The sequence below is a fragment of the Paramormyrops kingsleyae genome, chromosome 19 (assembly GCF_048594095.1).
Source record: "Paramormyrops kingsleyae isolate MSU_618 chromosome 19, PKINGS_0.4, whole genome shotgun sequence".
Classification (NCBI taxonomy): Eukaryota; Metazoa; Chordata; class Actinopteri; order Osteoglossiformes; family Mormyridae; genus Paramormyrops; species Paramormyrops kingsleyae.
Genome location: NC_132815.1, coordinates 24624811 through 24646256, shown reverse-complemented (window position 1 = coordinate 24646256; position 21446 = coordinate 24624811). Strand labels below are relative to the sequence as shown.

At 45.1% G+C, this 21446-nt stretch overlaps 1 protein-coding gene across 1 annotated transcript; it reads right to left on the bottom strand.

The window, feature by feature from the left end:
• Window positions 1-983: 983 nt before the first annotated feature.
• Window positions 984-20422, bottom strand: LOC140577601 (disks large-associated protein 2). The gene is made up of 9 exons (XM_072703111.1): window positions 20404-20422; window positions 19355-19399; window positions 18122-18190; window positions 12349-12707; window positions 8718-8803; window positions 8052-8458; window positions 7575-7666; window positions 4907-5059; window positions 984-3953 (listed from the first exon to the last, which is right to left on the bottom strand). The coding sequence occupies exons 1-9, from the start codon at window positions 20420-20422 to the stop codon at window positions 3738-3740; spliced, it is 1446 nt and encodes a 481-aa protein (XP_072559212.1). The 3' UTR covers window positions 984-3737.
• Between the last annotated feature and the right edge of the window lie 1024 nt (window positions 20423-21446).

Genomic DNA, 21446 nt, shown 5'->3' with positions numbered 1-21446 from the left:
GCTGTCTGTTTGTTTTTTTAAAAACATGGTTTAAAATAGATTACAATTATAATGGAAAAATAAATGAATGGCAAAATCTCAAAGCTATTTATTTTAATTTATGGATTGTACATTGTGAGGATTTCCTTTAAACTCTAAACATGTTCTGATATATAACCTTTTTAGGTGTTTGCAGGTGTATCAGTGAAGTTCTAACTACTTTTGACTAATGCTAAGCTTTATATATCTATGAGGGTCATTCCGTCTCATCGCCATGGTGACCAGTCCTTCACAGATTCTGTCACAGCTGGCCAAACCATGCAGCCACCATACTGAGCAGAACAGCCTGGTTAGTCTCTGTTATAGCCCTGATAGTGTAGCGCAGCCCATCACACCTCAGGGTCGGAACCCTACCATTCATTCATACATATATATTTACTGTGTTGTCATATATATTTAAAATTTACGCATTTTATATACATGGACAGATATAAAGTGATATATATTTAATGCCAAAGAATGGTACATATATTGGAATTTTTTTCCCAATTTTATACTTATAAATTTATGCATATACAGAATAGTCATATACATTGAAAAATTACACAAGTATTATACTTAAAAATACATTCTATGACATCTGCATATATATATATATATATACATATATATATGTATATATATATGTATATATATATGTGTGTGTGTGTGAAAGAGGAAATAGCATAATTTGCGATATAAGAAGTATGTACGGACATATAAAAACACATCCCTTACATTTAGGCTTTCCTGTTATATAATGACATATATTGCTTTTTTCTACTTGGGGTGTGGCTGCACCCGGGCATGTGCTGAAGTGAAGAGGCGTGAGCCTCCAGGGTCATGTGACCACGCATGGGACGAGTAGGAAACCCCCAGTGTCACATGACCAGGTCAGAATACCACCGCATCATGGCTCTAAGAGGCTTCAAGCCTGCAGGGAGCTCCACGAGGATACACCCCCCCCACCAAATTACACTCAATCCATGCGCTCAGCAGTCCTGCACCTCTCCAAACCTGTGATCCCAACCTTCCAACATCAATCAGCATTTGTGACAGAGATAAGGCTGAAGCCTTCGGTTTCAGAGCTCACAGATGCTTTGAACATGAATCCATGGCTGAAGCTAGCTTAAAATACCAGAGTGAAAGTGCGTCGGCTCAGGACATTGTGTATGTGACCCACAGCTCCCCAGTTGGCTTTGAGGCGGCCTGTCAGAGAAGTCTCCTCTGAGGGGACAGAAAGCGGATGGACAGGCTGCCTGGCGAATCATAAAAGGGCTTACAAACAAGTGGCCAATGCCGAGTACGTGTGCGGCTAGGACACCTCAGGGCCTCTGGGGTCCGCAATGCCCTCCTCATAGGGGAAATGTGCCCATGGGCTTGGATCAAGTGCAACACTGAGGCAATTCTGCCCTCCCAGGCCGCATCTGTGTGACTTATGACTCTGTAGGTACCCTTTAGAACTTGGGCTCCTTCTCTATGCTAAGGGGTTTATGAATCTGCCGGCCAATGAACACAATGCTCACCTGGGCTGTGAGCCTTGCAGGGACTCGGACTGGCCCGCAATGCCTTCAGTATTCTGCACAAATGGCAGGATTTCTTTGCTCCCTGCCCTAAACCTGCTGATTAAAAAATATAGTCTTTATTCTACAAAGATGATTAGATCTAGGCAAAGTCAATTCCTGGGTATTTTAATAAGGGATGCGCTGAGATATCAAATCCACCACTAGAAAGTGTTTGTGTTACGTAGGCAGCTGGTGCCAGAACAGGACACCAAGAGTAAAAAGCAGCACCGTTCGCAGTTTGCAGCCAAACCGCTTCAAAGTGTTGTTTGCATCTTTACATACTGTAATAACACTGGTAAAACTGATTTGTTTTCATATATGTGGAATGTCAATCTAATATCATTGTAATACTGCACACACACCGACACACACACACACACACACACAGACACAGAGACACGGCAGCGGGGGATGGGATCGCCAACACACCGAAAGCCTGGCACAGAGGCGTGAGCGTTTGGCTTGGAGTGGACTGCAGGGGGCACATCCCCATCTGCCCGGGTGTCACGCTGAGGTCCAAGCCTCTGTGCTTAGGCCGGCTTGCTCCTCTCTCATGCTCCCCCCTCACTTAAGGCCAGTTCCCACAGCTCATTATGAATTTTCATTATGACTTATTATTATGATTTATGGATAATAATCTCTCTTGCATGGTTTTCCCCTTCAGCTAGCATTTATCGTGTTTCCCAGTTATTCTGCCCCTTGCTACCTTCTTCTTGCCCCCTGCCTCCCCTACCCACCCACTCACGGACACCCCGTTACCTCCAACTGCTCCTATCCAGACATCACATCTTACAGCAAGCCACCATTATCTCTCCTTTCCATAACCACATCACTCCACATCTATGTCCCTATGTCATCGTTCAAAATAATACTTTTCAAGATATCTATGTAAACCATGCAATCATCCCGGTAAGAGAAACCAAGCTAGCTGTGGAATGTGTAACTTCAGTCTGAAAACAGTGTGACTGTCAAGCGGGTTGCCTTTGCATGTCTTTTGGGCCCTTTTCAGAACTATCCTGCTTTTGACATCTGAAGAAAGTTCCAGATTTCTGCGGGTGAAGGTGCAACCCCCCCTTTTTAAGCAGCTGTAGTACTGCAATGAATTGTTGTTGGGTCTGATATCCACCAAGTATGAAAAATCAGTAAAAATCTCTGTATCTTGCCTTGCAATTTAATTGCAACAGTATTAGATGATATCCGCTAGGTACATTTCCGTTGGAAATACAAGCAAGAGTATAATTTAAGGTACATAGAAGTAATTTTCTACTTGTTAGAAATATTTCTTGAAATAGTGACCTCGCTTGTCTCTTAACCGGGGAGACTTATTGTTATGGAAGTATTGATCCACCAATTTACTACAGCGGGAATGTTGGTACTCGTGGTATGTTTGTAACTGGGACAATGGAGCCGACGTCATGGGAACAGGAAGAGGTCGCCATGCCGACCGACCTGCCTTTTGCTAGATGTTAGATCTCAGCAGAGAGCCGAAGGCCATTGCCAAGGCTTGGTGTGTGTCCACAGCGGCCCAGCAGAGCTTGGGCAGGATGGGTGGGCTTCGGAAACCAAACTATATGACAGGCACGACTGAGGTATTTCAAGAATTATCTGAAAGATCACTTCTATTTGTGCACAGTTCTCTCTGTACAGAGAGGAGCACAGTTTGTTGAGTCCTACAGAGGAAATGGTTTCCGGGGGGGCGGGTTGGCTCTGCATCACTGCTCTGTGCCTTGGGGGGGCGGTGTTTTCCCCCAGGACCACTGCTGGTGCTGCTGGTGAAGTTCTTGAGGGAGCTGCACTTTGTGTCTCAATGTGACCGTATCGGGAAGGGAGGGCCAACCCTCCCCATTACAACGCTGAACCCCCGGCGAGTTAAATTCAGCGTATACCGCAGTGACAAATTAAAATGAGAACAGCCAACCGTAAAGCTGAACAGAAACTCTCGCTTGCTGACGTGGTGAGGTCTAACAGATGAGCCCGATCTACTCTCTTTGTTTTCCTTGAGGCCGGGTCTGGTTAGAAAGGTAGGAGCTGAAGCAGGGCTGGAAATCGCGCAGACCTTCCCACAGCCGCAATCGACACGAACGTGACGATGTGAGGAGAGGAGAGTCGCTCGACAGTACAGGACCACTTGGGGGGGGGGGGGGTTCCCGGCCCTCAGAGCCGTGTCTGGGCCTCAGGGATGTAGATCTCGATGCTGTCGGCCCGCTCCGTCGCAGAGTTCTGCCGGAAAGAGGCGGCCCGCTTGGCGGCCATAAGGCGCCGTCGCGCCTCCTGCCGCTGTCTGTCCTGCAGGTCCAGCGACCTCTCCCGTGTCACGCCGCCTCGGCCTTTGGGGGGCTTCTTTGGTACGGGGGGCGGCCACTTCCTTTCCTACAGGGGCGGAAGAGGAGGAATAACCAGTGAGAACATGCAGGGGAGGGGAGGAGTTTGGGATTTACCCAAAAATGCTGTGTCACTGAATCCTCCAGCACTGAGAGTCCTTCCTGTGACCTTGATATGACCTTGCTGTGGAGCTTTCTCCCTGGATTCCACTCATGTTCCACAGACAGATAGTTCAGTGAGCTTGGTGTGTGAATATTGCCTGTGTGTGTGTGTGTGTTGGGGGGGGGGTGTGCATATATCACATTTGGGGACCAAAATGTCTCGAAATTGTGATAAAATCTGAAACTTCCTTACTTCTGGGGACATTTTTCAGGTCCCCATTTCGATAACTTCAATTTAATAAAAATCTGTGACTACAATCAAAAGTGGCAAAAGTCTTATGTTTTATTTAGTTACTTATGGTTAAGGTTTGGGCTTGGTAGGGCTTAAGGGTTCTGTGACTGGGATTAGGGTATTTCCCATAGAAATCAAAGGAAGGTCCCCATTTTGACAGGTACGCCAAAATGTGTGTGTGTGTGTGTGTGTGTGTGTTTGCCCCCCCTGTCCACACCCCTTCCGCCATGTGCCTGCCCGGTGCTCCTCTGGTTGAGCCCCAGGTTTGCCCCCACTCTGCATATTTATAGAAAAATGGACCATTTATAGAAAAGTGGATGGAATATCAGTGCGGCCGAGGAGCTTTTTATCCCCATATTCCTGCATCCGTTTCTTTTGGCTCTAACAGGAAGAAATCCATAAAGAGGCTGATTAAAGACGACAGACGAGCAGCTGAGGAGGAAGCGAGGTGGCATCTGCTCACAGCCGAACAGACAGAACCAGCAGGGGAGCAGCTCAGGCACTAACCACCAGAGTTCGGGTTAAAAACCGATATTTAGCTGGTTCAGAGGAGAGGAGCTGCTTCCGGAAGCCCGCGGGGCGGCCAAGCACTTGCCGGCGGGACGCACCTTCTTCTCAGGGCTCTCCAATGGTCTCCAGGCGTTGGCCTTCATCTGCTGCAGCTCGTCAAATTTGGCAGTGACGTCATCGATGGACAACTGGAGGAGGTCCCAGAACCCCGCCAGGTCCTGGGAGGTGGGTCTTGGCATAGCACTGGGGTCCTGTGGGGGATTAGGCCACCTGATTATCAATCTATCTTAACTTACAAGCCCATATTACGGTCAAACCATGAGGCTTACATCAAGGGGGGCCCCCACAGCCCTGCTGCTGAAAACTCGATGATATAAGACCCCTTGTCCTTTAGTGACTCCCTCATTTAGCAAACAGTTGCAAACATGGTGGTAATAATAAATTAATTTTCCGACCAATGCGCACATCGACATCCAAATTCCATACGCCTGACAATAACGTGCATTGGCCTGAGGTAGATCTTTGAAGCAAAATGTTTAACATGTTAAAAATGTTATATTATGACGAATAAAAGAAACTGAGGATGGAAGGCTGAAGTAAAGTCTGAGGCTACCCTGATTTTCACTTAGCGACCACTTTACTGAACCATCTGGTAGTTGGAATGGAACTTAATTGCTAAATGAGGGGTGGTTGTATAACTTTAGACTGACACTGCACTGGATATGCAGTTCAGATAACAGATGAATGGGTGTTAAGCTAGACTATCACTCATTATAATTACCTCTCTAGAAAGTTAGACCAAGGCCATATTTTTTCACCATGAATAATTATGACCACATTGTACCAAAATGTGTTTTTGTTCAATTTGAACTCTTCCGAGATTTTGCTGCTGTTCTCCCTCTGCAGGCACACTGGGGGACATTCAGTCCACCTCCTGGCCGCTGCTGATGATAAAGACCACGCTTTGGGTTCAGTCCATCAATCCTGTGCTGGTGACAGGTTTCAGAGGCGCAGCCTTCGGTCATTTGATGGCAGTTTTGCCCACAGCCACTAGGTGTCTCTAAGAGACAATCAAAGTCAGATTATCCTATTTGCATTCAGCCAAAAAATAAACTGTGATCCATCCCATGCAGACATCAGTATTCATTTACATTATGTTAATATTAGCAATAATTTCCTGATCAAGCATTTGTCCTTAACGATAACACTGATGAAGGCACACAGTGAAACTCCAACTAAAGCCCTAAATTCAGATGACTTGTTTCCAGTCCTCCTGCAGAACGACGCGGCTTGCGAGGCCTTCACTTAGCATTCCCTTACCAGGGAGGCTGCTGATCTTGCCACTCTGCAGCTTTGTGTCTTTCTAGGCCAGCTGCCTGGTTTTCCTATACATATTGTAAATTGCACCCAAGCAATGGAACCATCAGTTATCAGATTTCAAGTGTCAAACTTTGAAAGTCACTGTCTGATTTTCCACTGTGCGTTATCCCGCTGTGCGACATACTGTACACACAGCCTTCAGCATATTGACAAAATTTACAGTGCTAATCGGTGCTATATCACATGGACTGTAATGGTGATCAAAGCTGAGCTTTCCTCATGGTTGCCTCACTCCAGCCAAAAGATGTTTTATCACACAGATGATAAAGACACAATTTCAGTGTTTCCCCTACCATTATATTAGGGGGGGCGCCTCGCCCCCCCCCCAACGGCACCTCCCGCCCCCCCCTTGAAGGTCAAGTTAATTTTATTTAATTTTACTTTCAATATAGCGCCAGATCACAACAGAAGTCAATTAAGGTTACCTTTCCTATAGAACAGATCTATACATTATCCTTTTTTAAACAAACTAAATAGCCTTAAGTTATTTATCTTATTTACACAACAGTTTTTTGTCTCTACACGGTCACGCGTTTACAATTCTCCTCTGCTCCCTGTATCGCGCATGGCGGAGTTCCGCCCCGATGCGCACGCACAGACGCATGCGCGCACACACAGGTGAGCACACTCCCACCAGCAGACAGAGAGCGCGCGTTAGAAAATATGTCGCGTCAATCACCTGAAAAGCAGACAAAATTTAACAGGGTAACAAGTGTGTTTCACAATGGGATTTTCTGCTTTAAACTATCACTATTTTAAGCTATCAGCTATCACATTTAAAGCCTAAAAGTTAATGTATTTGCAGGTCAAGACAAACATCCACAATAGACTGCAAGGAGACCATCTTGCAGCCTGCATGCGGATCTCAGTAAATGGGCCAGACGTTTGTGACCTTCCCATATCAAGAGTTCAGTTGTTATATTGACTGCCTGTCATTAAAATAAACACATGAACACTAGGAATCCTGTTGGTGTCCGACTGCCCCCCCACCCCCCCCAACCTGTAAACCTAGGGGAAACGCTGCAATTTGATGTGCATCCATTACAATGAATTTGCGAATAACATTTTAAAGCAAATGAAATACAAAGACTAGCAGGGCTTTGGAAAGATATCAGACTGAATGACACATATGCTTACAAACTTACGCACACATGCACACTGACACTGAAATCGAGCTCAGCTCCGACCTGGGAGCTCCGTCGTATTAGCCCCAGTTCACATGTCATCGGCAGTTTTCTGTTCATTTCCAGGTTGCTGAGGTAATACCTTCTGGGAGGCGTTCCACGGAGCACAGACACCTCAGACACACACACACCCACATAAGCAGCAAGCCACCGGCCATGTGTGGGGTGACTGATGGGGTCATCAGTGGGGCCGGTCACCTACCAGGTTCTGCTGACACAGCCAGTAAAACTGCTGGAACTTCTGGGACATGAGGAGCTGAGCACTGCCAACAGCACTGCGGATTTTACCTAAGACTGAAAGAGACAGAGAACAACTGAATGGCCAGAAGGAACCCACAAACACACAGGGAACACCTCACTGGGGTAAAAGGAACCAACAGACACAGAGAGAACACCTCACTGGGGTAAAAGGAACCAACAGACACAGAGAGAACACCTCACTGGGGTAAAAGGAACCCACTATCCACATCATTGAAGGTGAATACATACGAACAACTTAGCTGACAGAGTTATAATAAACTCCTCTGAATGTTGGCTCTCCTGATATCCAAAGACCCTAAAGCTGACCAATGGACTCCAGTACTTTTTTCAAAAACCAGACCTGTCTTGAGACTTGGTCTAGCACGCATCATGCCAGAAGCCTTAATCGACACTCTGCAAATTATTGTGACCCACTCACTCTCCTCCGACAGATCATTCTCCTCTGCCTCCCTCTCCATCTCCTTGCACCATCCCTCCATCCTCTTGGTTTCCGTATGTAGCAGCTGCATGAACCAAGCCCCATCACGGCGGAGGGGAGACGCCCGACCGGACTCGGGCCCCTCGAGGGAGGGCTCTGGCAGCCAGGGCTGCGGCTGTGGGCTGGGGGGCCCGCTGGGGGCACGATAGTCCTCGCGGTAGCTGAAGAGGCCCTGGGTGCGCACGGTGCGGACAGCGCCATACTGCGTGGGTGTGCTTGGCTCCGAGTGCCTCTGGAAGGAGCCGCCAAACTGCAAGCCCTTGTCCTCCATGACGGGAAAGCCCTCCAGCTCCATGTCCGCCTGCACGGCCGTCGTCACGCTGTTGGAGCGCTTGAAGCGGCCGTGCCTGTTGGGGGGGGGGGGGGGGGGTTCAGTGGAGGGAGAGACAGGTATGGCACCTGAGCACACGGTACAGATACGCGTTCCAGGTATGCACATATACAGACAACAGAACAACAGAATGGCAGTTTTTATCAGGGAAGCAAAGTACGAGGACAAAGGGGGATGAGCTGCATGAATATGTTACTTAATACTCCTGCACTGAGCACAGCAGTTGAGAGGTCCGGTCGCTTCCTGCATTTCCCCTGAAGCCCAGCAGTTCGTACCTCTTCTCGTCCTCCACCTGGATCCCCACAGAGTGGTACTCTCTCAGTCCTTTGCTCTCCGGTTCAGAGTCTGTCGCCGTCTCCACCTGACAAACAAAAAATACAGTGCTCTGGTGGTCCACACGCTTCAGATCACAGTGCAGGGATTTCCCTCATAACTCCACCCACCAGCTCATTCTACATTTCACTCTCTGAATTAACTTTAATGCTGATTTAAAAAACATGTTTTTATTACTTAACCACATACATAACCACAAGGGGACACCAGGGGCCTGTACTACGAAGCAGGGTTACTGGTTTATCAGGGTAACTTGTGGGATTTTAAGGTACTCTGGGCAAAATGTAAGTGAATGAATATGAAGTCCATTTAAATTGTGGTACCTTAAATCCGACAAGTTACCCCGATAAGCCAGTAACCCAGCTTCATAGTACAGGCCAAAGGTAGACTAAAGGATAGACTGCATTACTTTCAGTTTAGAATGAAACACAGACCCAGTTACAATTTGTTAGGATCAGTTTAGAATGAAACATGGATCCAGTTAGAATTTGTTAGGATCAGTTCAGAATGAAACATGGATCCAGTTAGAATTTGTTAGGATCAGCTAAGAATGACATATAGATCCAGTTAAGATTTGTCTGGACTGGTTTAGAATGGAACCAGTTATTCTGTGCTAGGATCAGTACATATGAAACATTCGATCCAGTTTCAATTTGTTAGGATGTATTTATATGAAACAATAGATCCAGTTACGATTTGAGAGGATGAGTTTATATGGTAACATTACATCCGATTATGATTTGTTAGGATTAGTTTAGATTGAAACAAAGACCCAGTTATGATTTGTTAGGTTCAGATTGGGTTGAAACACTTACCATTATACCCACTTACCATTTGTTAGAATTCATTTATAATGAAACATTGGATACAGTCCAGATTTGTTAGGGTCAGTTTATAATGAAACATCAGATGTATAAAACATTAGGATAAAAGATAAACTCTGTTACAATCTGTTATGAGTTGCATAAACCAAGTTAAGCCACAGAAAAAAACAAGAAAAGAGCGTGTGAAAGAGAACACCCAGCAATCCCTGAGGGCCGCCATCAAGTGCCAGCCTGGTCTGATCTTAAGCAGGCCTGTATACACAGGGCTGTCTGCCAGTGACGCCCGCAGAAATATGGGCTTAGCTCCATTTCTGCAGTTCATCTAAAACTAGCATGGCCTATCATGGAGCGCTCTCTTCACTGAGAAGGAGACTTCATGGGCTAGCGTGGAGAGCTCCCTTCACTGAGAAGGAGACTTCATGGCCTATCATGGAGCGCTCCCTTCACTGAGAAGGAGACTTCATGGGCTAGCGTGGAGAGCTCCCTTCACTGAGAAGGAGACTTCATGGGCTAGCGTGGAGCGCTCCCTTCACTGAGAAGGAGACTTCATGGGCTAGCGTGGAGCGCTCCCTTCACTGAGAAGGAGACTTCATGGGCTAGCGTGGAGCGCTCCCTTCACTGAGAAGGAGACTTCATGGGCTAGCGTGGAGCGTTCTCTTCACTGAGAAGGAGACTTCATGGGCTAGCGTGGAGTGGTCCCTTCACTGAGAAGGAGACTTCATGGGCTAGCGTGGAGCGCTCTCTTCACTGAGAAGGAGACTTCATGCGCTAGCGTGGAGCGCTCCCTTCACTGAGACTGAGACTTCATGGGCTAGCGTGGAGCACTCCCTTCACTGAGAAGGAGACTTCATGCGCTAGCGTGGAGCGCTGCCTTCACTGAGACTGAGACTTCATGGGCTAGCGTGGAGCACTCCCTTCACTGAGAAGGAGACTTCATGTGCTAGCGTGGAGCGCTCCTTTCACTGAGAAGGAGACTTCATGGGCTAGCGTGGAGTGCTCCCTTCACTGAGAAGGAGACTTCATGGGCTAGCGTTTAGCGCTCCCTTCACTGAGAAGGAGACTTCATGGGCTAGCGTGGAGCGCTCCCTTCACTGAGAAGGAGACTTCATGGGCTAGCGTGGAGCGCTCCCTTCACTGCAGGAGAAGGAGACTTCATGGGCTAGCGTTTAGCGCTCCCTTCACTGAGAAGGAGACTTCATGGGCTAGCGTTTAGCGCTCCCTTCACTGAGAAGGAGACTTCATGGGTTAGCGTTTAGCGCTCCCTTCACTGAGAAGGAGACTTCATCGGCTAGCGTGGAGCACTCCCTTCACTGAGAAGGAGAGTTCATGGGCTAGCGTTTAGCGCTCCCTTCACTGAGAAGGAGACTTCATCGGCTAGCGTGGAGCGCTCCCTTCACTGAGAAGGAGAGTTCATGGGCTAGCGTTTAGCGCTCCCTTCACTGAGAAGGAGACTTCATCGGCTAGCGTGGAGCGCTCCCTTCACTGAGAAGGAGACTTCATGGGTTAGCGTTTAGCGCTCCCTTCACTGAGAAGGAGACTTCATCGGCTAGCGTGGAGCGCTCCCTTCACTGAGAAGGAGAGTTCATGGGCTAGCGTTTAGCGCTCCCTTCACTGAGAAGGAGACTTCATCGGCTAGCGTGGAGCGCTCCCTTCACTGAGAAGGAGACTTCATGGGCTAGCGTGGAGCGCTCCCTTCACTGAGAAGGAGACTTCATGGGCTAGCGTGGAGCGCTCCCTTCACTGAGAAGGAGACTTCATGGGCTAGCGTGGAGCGTTCTCTTCACTGAGAAGGAGACTTCATGGGCTAGCGTGGAGCGCTCCCTTCACTGAGAAGGAGACTTCATGCGCTAGCGTGGAGCGCTGCCTTCACTGAGACTGAGACTTCATGGGCTAGCGTGGAGCACTCCCTTCACTGAGAAGGAGACTTCATGTGCTAGCGTGGAGCGCTCCTTTCACTGAGAAGGAGACTTCATGGGCTAGCGTGGAGTGCTCCCTTCACTGAGAAGGAGACTTCATGGGCTAGCGTTTAGCGCTCCCTTCACTGAGAAGGAGACTTCATGGGCTAGCGTGGAGCGCTCCCTTCACTGAGAAGGAGACTTCATGGGCTAGCGTGGAGCGCTCCCTTCACTGCAGGAGAAGGAGACTTCATGGGCTAGCGTTTAGCGCTCCCTTCACTGAGAAGGAGACTTCATGGGCTAGCGTTTAGCGCTCCCTTCACTGAGAAGGAGACTTCATGGGTTAGCGTTTAGCGCTCCCTTCACTGAGAAGGAGACTTCATCGGCTAGCGTGGAGCACTCCCTTCACTGAGAAGGAGAGTTCATGGGCTAGCGTTTAGCGCTCCCTTCACTGAGAAGGAGACTTCATCGGCTAGCGTGGAGCGCTCCCTTCACTGAGAAGGAGAGTTCATGGGCTAGCGTTTAGCGCTCCCTTCACTGAGAAGGAGACTTCATCGGCTAGCGTGGAGCGCTCCCTTCACTGAGAAGGAGACTTCATGGGTTAGCGTTTAGCGCTCCCTTCACTGAGAAGGAGACTTCATCGGCTAGCGTGGAGCGCTCCCTTCACTGAGAAGGAGAGTTCATGGGCTAGCGTTTAGCGCTCCCTTCACTGAGAAGGAGACTTCATCGGCTAGCGTGGAGCGCTCCCTTCACTGAGAAGGAGAGTTCAGAATTGCACTTGAAGTTCAGCTAACACAAAATGTGCTTTCGTACAGCCTGCTAACGTAACTCATGTCTAGCTCTTAGGCAGGTACCTGAATCCCGATGGAGGACCGGGGAGTCTTCAGGTACTCCTCAGCCTTGGACACCAACACGGCCTTGTCGCACGTCTGCACAGAGCTGTGGCTGCCCGTGGACGCGTGCCGCCGTCCTGCCGCTGTCTCCATAGCCAGGGTGACGGCCTTGGTGCTATCCAGGCTGTCGGTGGAGTTGTAGAGCGCCCGGCCCAGGCCGTCCTGGGGCCAGCGGCTGGTGCGGGGGTGTCGGGCCTCGTGGTAGGCATCCTGCATGGACTCGGTGCTGCTCTGCGCAGTGACGGAGATGAGCGGTTTGGTGGCAGCCCGGGGAGGGACTGGCGGGGGCGTCTTCTTGTAACTAGGGGCGTATGTTACTGCTGGAAATGTATAGAGGGCAGTTAAAAGAGGGATTAGAGTTCATGACTTTACAGTAGAGCCCTTTAATCCCACTCCCGCTGAATTGCTGACCACTACCACCCGCTCCCGCTGTTTGTCTCTGTGACTCCCACCCGCTCCCGCTGTTTGTCTCTGTGACTCCCGCCCGCTCCCGCTGTTTGTCTCTGTGACTCCCGCCCGCTCCCGCAATATTTCTGTCCAATCTCGCCTGCACCCGCAGACTGTACGATGAAATAAATTTATATGCATTAAATGTTTTTTTCCAGTAGAACAAGAATGAATAAATAAAACAAATTCAACAAAAATCTCTCGACTTTGAATCGCAAATAAATGTAAACTCAGGCCAAAAATGAACCAGATGTGCAAATATCTGCACAGTTATAAAAAAAAAAACAATAACCAAATCTATACAACAAATGTTTAAATATCACATTATTATAAACAAACAAGAGCAGCTTAAAAACAGAAGAGAACCCTGAACCCTATTTCAAAGAAATACATTCAAACTAGCTGAACATCACAACTTAATACAATGGCTCAGAACAAACACGAATATATAACACAAAATAGTGTTGGGAAAACAGCTTCCTGTGTACGGAGTACGGAACAGGTGTCGCCTCAACCCTGAAGTGCCAGATTTGTACCCTTGTTACCTTCTTTGTTTGTAACAATTTTAAAGTTTTTCCAGATATCCAATTTTCCTCTCTTATCTTTAGTTTCATACTCTCCAGCCTTAATTTTATTATCAACATCAGTTACATTCTCCATCCTGCCAAAAAACTTGGGACCTGCTGTCTATTTTTAGCTGCCCGCTCCCGCCCATGGCAACCTTAAACCCGCCCGCTCCTGCGAGATTTCCCTTGGGTCCCGCGGGATCCCAGTCCCAATGCAGGGCTCTGCTTCACAGATCAATTAACAGAATCTGTACCAGACAGTTATAATACATTAGAAACCCCTGGATTCTACAGCTAAGGGCCTTGTCTGATTTATTACTGCTGCTGTAAATCATTAACTTTCATGCAATCTGAGCGATAATAAGCCCATAAGCTAGCTATAATGCAACATAAAAGGCACTGTCTTCATTCACCTTCTTGTAAAAATCTCTTGTATAAATACTTGTATTTTTCTATATACCTTTAATGCAACATTATAAATAAATCCAGATCACCTCAGGCCATAGACTCAGTCACATTGTTACTGTGTGTGAATTCATGTTTAGTGTGAAAGATCCTCTGTGGGTGTTTCCTGAATCAATTTATACAACACTTAAGCTTCACATAGATCCCCTTCATTTTGCAAATACTAATAATAATAGGTAGCATACTCTAAAAGTGTCCCTTGTTAGAAGAAGGGAAAAGCTGGGTGCAGATTAATGAGCCAGTCCCATGTTCCTTGCATGAAAGAAAAAATATGAAAGGACAGCAAAGACCTTATTGATGCAGAGTGAATGTGGCGAGAGTCATAGATTTGCTTTCAGGGGTCTTTCTGACATGGGTGGTGAAGTCTTTCCCTCCCCATAAATGCAAGGAGTTTACTAAAAGCTCATTTCCCCTTAATATCACATTACTTTCCAGGCACCACCAGTTATTGGAAAAGGAAAAAAAAAATGTATATATATATATATATGACCTAGAACTCGATCTGAATCTCAGAAATCAAACCGTGAATGCCGACCTAAGATAACTTGTACGCGTGGGGGTCACGCGGCACGTCTCTCAGCGGAAACAAAGGGTAACGCTTTAGTCTCAGCCTCTCATTTGCTGTGATATCATCATTTGTTGGTGATAGTGCTTTTTTATTGAAAATATCAGGTGATACACTGTACTTTATATCATTTTGGTAGACATTGCTCACCAAAAAGTTACGCAATAGTTGTACAAATGTTACAACCTAAAACTTTGCGATTTACGAACAAATTAACGAGTAATAATAAAAATAAACAATGGACCGCATGGCATAGTCTAGTGTTGGCGCAGTGTTGGGTCATGGCTTGGGGTTGTTACAATCTGCCAAGCCGGGACTGGGGAAGCAGGGACAGGACTCAAGCGATCGGGAAACACGGGGTTTAATTGAGAACAGGCAGAACAACACAATGACGTTACAATGACCGGACTGGGGAAACAAATTGAAACGCAGACTAAATACAGAGGATTAATGACAACAACCAGAAACAGCTGATCACATGGGGATTCCACACGAGGTTAACGAGGGGGCGTGGCACACGGAAGGAGCGGACAATCGGGGCAGGACAGGGGTAATGTTGGGGTATGTTCTTTATCGTTTTGAAGCCATTATGAAAAAATGCTCTTCTTGTTTTATCCTGTTCATTTTGTGTTTAAATGCTAGACAAAACCATATATAGGTGTAATTTTTTGGGGCCAGGAACCAATTAATTGGTTATCCATTATTTCTTATGGGGGAAATTCGATCAGAACTCGAACTTTTTAGGATTCAAGCCCGAGTTCTGAACGGCTTAAGTTCGAGTTCTGAGGTACCGTTGTGTGTGTGTGTGTATATATATATATGGATAAAAATGCAGGCACATCAATATCATTCACTAAAGTTATCTAACAAATGACATCTTGGCATATTCTGTCATTGTCTGACTGTCTGAAGTATGATTAATCAGCTTCTATCTTAGAATTACAAATTAATTAAGAAACATGATAAATCGTTTGGATTAATGGCAATTCTAATAGCAAACTACAAAGTTTTTTATTCATCCATTTTCTATAACTGCTATTCAAGGTTGCCAGGTTGTCTGAATCCTATAGGTGCAAGGCAGGGAACAACCCAGGGTGGGGCACCAACCCATTGCAGTGCCACCATTCACTCACACATGCACACCAATGAGCAATCTGGTAATTCCAATTAACCTCATCATGTTTTCAGACTATGGGAGAAAACCAGAGTAGCCAAAGGAAACCCCAAGACGGCACAGGGAGAACATGCAAACTCCACAAACATGGAGCCATGTTGGAGACTCAAATCAAGGTCCCAGAGATGTGAGGCCACAGCGCTCCCCAATGTACCACCATGGCCCCACTGCAAAGTACTATTTAATAAAACTGGAGAATGAAGTAGAGAATATAGAGAAAATACAGTGCCTCAGAGGGGAAAAAATGTTTGGTTACGAATAATTTATTAAAGACCGGAATTTCATTTCTACAGCTATGATACCAGTTTTCTGGCCTAATAACACAATAATCCAATCAATTCCTGCCATCTTTAGACCTTTACCTATCAAGATTTTGTCACTGTTTTGTATTTGAAACTTTTTTTATCTCTAATAAAATGTTTAAAGCAAAAGTACGACCACAAAAATGTAAAACATTTAGGAAAAAAATCTTCATAAACTTTCCTCTGTTGTAAATCGTTATAAATACATCAAACAGTCTGATTGTAAGTAGTGGGACAACAGTCCTAGAACCTCAATAATAACTGAATGACAGTCACCCAACCAGGTTTCTTACAGGTTGGAAATGGTATGTATGGTTACCATGTCAACATACAGAATTGGTTGACAAAACATTCCAAATAAAGCTCAACCTCAGCTGCAAGGCGCGACCCATGAGAGGTTTGAACAAAGAGCCTGAAATGTCTAAATAAATTCTTATGCCACATTAAGGAAGTTTTACTTAAATGTCAAAGCTTGTAAGGACTTTCTTCACTGAAGATTTCACATATCATGCTACGTGGAGACCAGACAGCGGCCCCGACAGATATGACCTTTCCACATATATATTTTTCCACCCAAATACTGCATAAAAAAACACATAGCTCAAAAAATCCAGCAGTTACCCTTCAAAATTTGGAGCTCTGTCATAGCAGACAATCATCAGATCCCCATGGTGACAGTGGTGGTTTTATTCTTTAAAGGACAATGGCACTGTCAAGTCACATGATGCACAGCTCCTTCATATAATATGAATGAAAACAAACAGGCACCCAGACAGCATCTCAAGTCTTCATGCACAGAAAGGGTAAAATTTTGAGAACAGCTATGATTTCAAATGAAAGCTATTGTCTCTCATAACATGGTTATATTACCCATCAAGCAGTCACACCTTGTCTCAATTAAAGCTTTCTACTATTCAGTAGGAAAATAGATTTAAATGAATTGCTGTATTTGTCTGAGGATATTATGAGATGGGCTAACATTGTTCATCCTACCAGGCACAATATTACATACAAGTGTGTTACTGAAGCAGCTGTAGTATGAAAACGCACCTCATGCCAGAGGCTGTCTCCCACTTCCCATAAGACCAGGGTAAAATAACCTAGAATATATTTTAATGATGTTTCTTGTAATACATTAAGCGGCATATGTTGTGTGAAACAGCTGTCAGCTGAATATTTCTATGTTGTGTATGTTACACGCATGCTTTGATTTTTCTACACTGAAAACATGCAGAGATTCTCGCAGATTGTCACACAAACTTAATTCACAATGTCATGTTCTCACAAACAGGCTGTCCTCAGGGGTTTGTGCGTATAACCTTATTCGCTATCGCAGCCAGCATGTTCCAAAATGAGCAGATCCACACCTTTTATTTGGCGTGCCTGAATTGTTCCTTAATCACTTGTATATAGTAGCCTGGGTAAATACGATGGAAATTGTGTTACGGACATGTTCTACTCTCAGACGTTCATAAGCAGTGTTTCTGCTGGTCAGTTGTTTCCTTGACAGCAGTATGGTTGTACTGTAGTATACTATCAGTATACTATCAGTCTCGCTTGCACATCACTGTGCAAAGGAGCATCTACTAAATAAATAAATGCAATGTAACCATAAATGAAACAGCCATCTTTAAGTTTATCACATACACAATTGCAGGTGTAGTAGCTGACAGACAATATTTATATGTGGATTTTTATGACTTTTAAACTTCTCGCACTTTCATATACTGTTACTGTTATTTGAATGCATTTTCACTTGTTGTCTAACTCTCTATTCCTTACTTTCTTTGGACAGAGAAGAGCTAATAATTTGGGAGTGTATCCAAGCTACCAGAGACCATGTGTGAGTGGTATACAAGGGGCCGCCCACAGGGAGCACGGAGTGTGAAATGATATTGGTTTTAGACATCAGAGCAGCCATTAGCATCTCTGTGTTAGCAATACAGTCAGATAGGCGACTTGAGGTGGTAATTAAGCCGAGAAAACTGCATAAATGCTACTGTAGTTAATAGACATAAACCAGTCCTCCGAGGCGTGCCGGATGAATAGCCGATTCCCCACGAGTGCCTTGTTAGCGGGGTCTCAAACGCCTCCCAGCTGGCCAATGAATAAACATCTTAGCAGAGGTTAATGAGTTTTTAGCCCTAACCAGCATGGCGGTCACTTTAATGTCACCTGATTTAAGGCGTGGGAGCCTGTAGGGGGCACATCTTACCTGGAGGCGTCTGTGGCTGAGGCTGGGTCCGCTCGGTACCACAGGGGGCAGGCAGACGAAACTGGATGCCTGTGAAGAGCAGGTGACAGCCGTTAGCAAGGACAGGTGGGCTGCTCTGACTCAGGTCCCCAGACTTCCCACGTCTACCCTAGTGCCAGACTGACTTGGATCGCTCCAATGAAAATACAACATCTCCGGATGACATTTACATATAAATGAGTCATTGCTACTTTCTCTCATTTCATTGCTTTTTTTTTCCCCTGAAAGAACAACATTGACATGTATGGAAGACATTAAAGAAACTGTAAACCCAGTTCTGTTCCGTACTGAGCTCTGGCAGCCTGACAGGGCTACTGCTCCCAGCTCACGAAGAACGTTCACATAACATTCCGGGAGCGTTATGGGAACAGCGAAACATGGGCCATTCCACAGTGCTCCATGTGAGTTGCTGTGGTCTGACAGGCTCTGGATAAAGGACAGTGTACATCACAATGAGGTATTAACAAGCATACGAATCTTCTGGTCCAGGGATACTTATAAAAGTGCAAAGCTCTCCGAGGGCCCACTTATCCTCTCATTATTCAGAGGACGATAATGCTTTTTTTTGTGAAGTCTATTGCATGCATAATATAATTTTTTCATCACACTACTGATGGGGTGGGTACCTAGGCCCTACATTTTTTGAATGCTTTATGTACATTTTTAATAAATAAATCAGTGGTTAATTATATCTATATATATATATATATATATATATGAAATTTACATCTTAATGGTGTACAAATACAAAAGAACTAATAGATGAATGGATGACTAAATGACAGGTGGATAGATGAATGAATATTTTATTAAATTATTTGATTAAAGACTGTACTGAAAACAAAATGGATAAACATTCAAAAATCCCGACACAAAAATGAGAAGGAAAGAAAACCAACCGTAACCAAACAAATGTGTAAGTAACCATAACGAATGGTAGGTAAAGTGAAGGTAGACACACTGATCCAGCGACAGACTGACATAATCACATCGACATATCAGCTTCTCATAATGATACATTTCTTTGCATGAGCTTTGACATTAAGACAATATTCAAACCACAAAATATAACAATGAGAAACGTCATACATATAAATACAGACCAGCCAAATGGAGGAGAAACGCGACATCAACAGGGTACAATGAGGGACATTTGAGTCGACTGAGAGGACACAGGGAATTTACATCACTTACTGTGGCGGATAGTGTAGCACTGAGAGAGAATAAGAGGGTACAACCCTAAGTGTCAATCTGTGGCATTTCTCTGCTTACTCAAGAGGGAGCAAATTCAGTTCAAAAATAACGATGAATAGAGTCTCATAAAGGAAAAAAAAAAGTGCTCAAAGACTATCCCCTTAGTTTTAAAAGGTACTGTTACAGAACAGGGAAACCTGTTATCCCTTAGGAGAAATGAAGAAAGATACATTTCTATTCTAAAGTTGCCCTTCTACAGGACTATTTCAAGCCAGACCCTACTGCCATCGCCACGGCAGCTGGTCTGAGCAAGAGCTCAGCCACCTGACCATCTTGTCATCTTGTTGCATCTTGCTGGGAGTAGGTGAGGCTGTCATGACTCTGAATGGCAGTCGCTCAGGCTGAAGCAGCTCTTTTTATATGTGGGATGGGGCCAGGGAGAGGGGGGGGGAGGGGGGGGCACAGTTATGGACTGTGGAATGTGAAATGATTGATAAGCAGCATGGAGTGCTGGAACTGCTGTGGGTGCAGGGCTATGAGTTTGTTAGCTTAATATAGTCTGAGTACTCATAGCTACTAATTTGTCACTCTCTCAGATGAGTTATAAAACTAAGAGAAATGTGAGGAACAGCCCTTTGTTATTACCACTCGGAGTATATTATATTTTAGCCACATGCACAATAAACTTTTAGGATATTACAATATGTAGCTCAATAAGACTATATAGGCCTATGCTACCTTGCACTTGTTACTGGTCATGCATTGTTAGCTCAGCCTAGCAGCTGCACCCAAGCCAGTTCCTTGTTAGCTGTATGTTTATATGATCTGTCTCATTCTGTATTATTTGTGCATTATCTGTCTCAATTGTACATAGGCTTGGAAGATAATCCTTTGTTTTTGCCATTTTATTTTCTGGTTAAAACTGCTGGGATTTTAAAACAACTATCTCAGGAGATAACTGGTAAGGCAGATTTAAGCACTGTTTTTCTGTATGACATTGTACAATAACTACAATACAACAATAAATCAAAGTAATCAAATGCTCTTGCCTTCCAGCCAGGCTCTCATTATGCCAAAATAAACATGTATGCTCATTAGTACCAAAATGTACATTATATGTCTTAATTCTTGTTCTGTGGTTCCTAACATTTTCGCACCAAATACACGGCCTTTAATAATAAACTAAAACACACATATGTGGCATAGACTTAAGAAACAAGATGTCTGGGGATGTACATTCACACCCCCCACCCAGACTCAGAAGTCAAGCTTTTCACAAAAATACTTGAGAAACACTTGGTGGTTGTGTCTGTCAGCCCGTGATAGACATCTGCTGAGGAAACCTAAGGGACCTAAACATGGTCCTGTAATCAAGCTCCAGATCTCAGGCCTAATTAAATCTCCTGGGCATGGAGCTTAAAATAGTAGTAATAGTATAAAAAGAACATGAAACGGTGGTGCAAAAATTATTGTTTTAATTTTCCAGTTTGCCATTGCCAATAAAGTTACTTTTCCTGTGATAGCTGCAGTAATTGTTCCCACCGTTTGATCTATGTATTTGTATATTTTTGTTTGCTTCTTTACCTGCTTGTTTGTTTGAAACCAACGTCCAGGACTACTTCCACTCTCTAAATTGACCCTGCGACACCAGACATAATTAAGCAGCTACAGCGAGTCTTATGACGTACAGCACTGTGCACTTTCACAGCGGACAGAATCAAACTGCACACAAGCAGGCTTCCCACACATCAATTACCGCCCCACAAAACTATAACAAAACAGCACCCTGTCTACGCAGTAACGATGAATAACATAATCATTTTCATAACTGCTGAAGAAAACTTCAGCTTGTTTAATCATAAATGCATCATGACGCGCTATATAAAAGCCTCCATTATTTACTCAAGCCAAGCCACTGACTGCTCGACTGCTCTACCAAGGGCAGCACAAACAGTTTTAGATTTCAAAGTTCCTTACACATGATGTGCATTACACATCGAGCTCACGCAGATACAGGATAAGTCAGTAGCAAACTGGTATACACATAGTAGTGTTCCTTGTTGCACTGCAGTGAATATCAGTAATTGCTTGC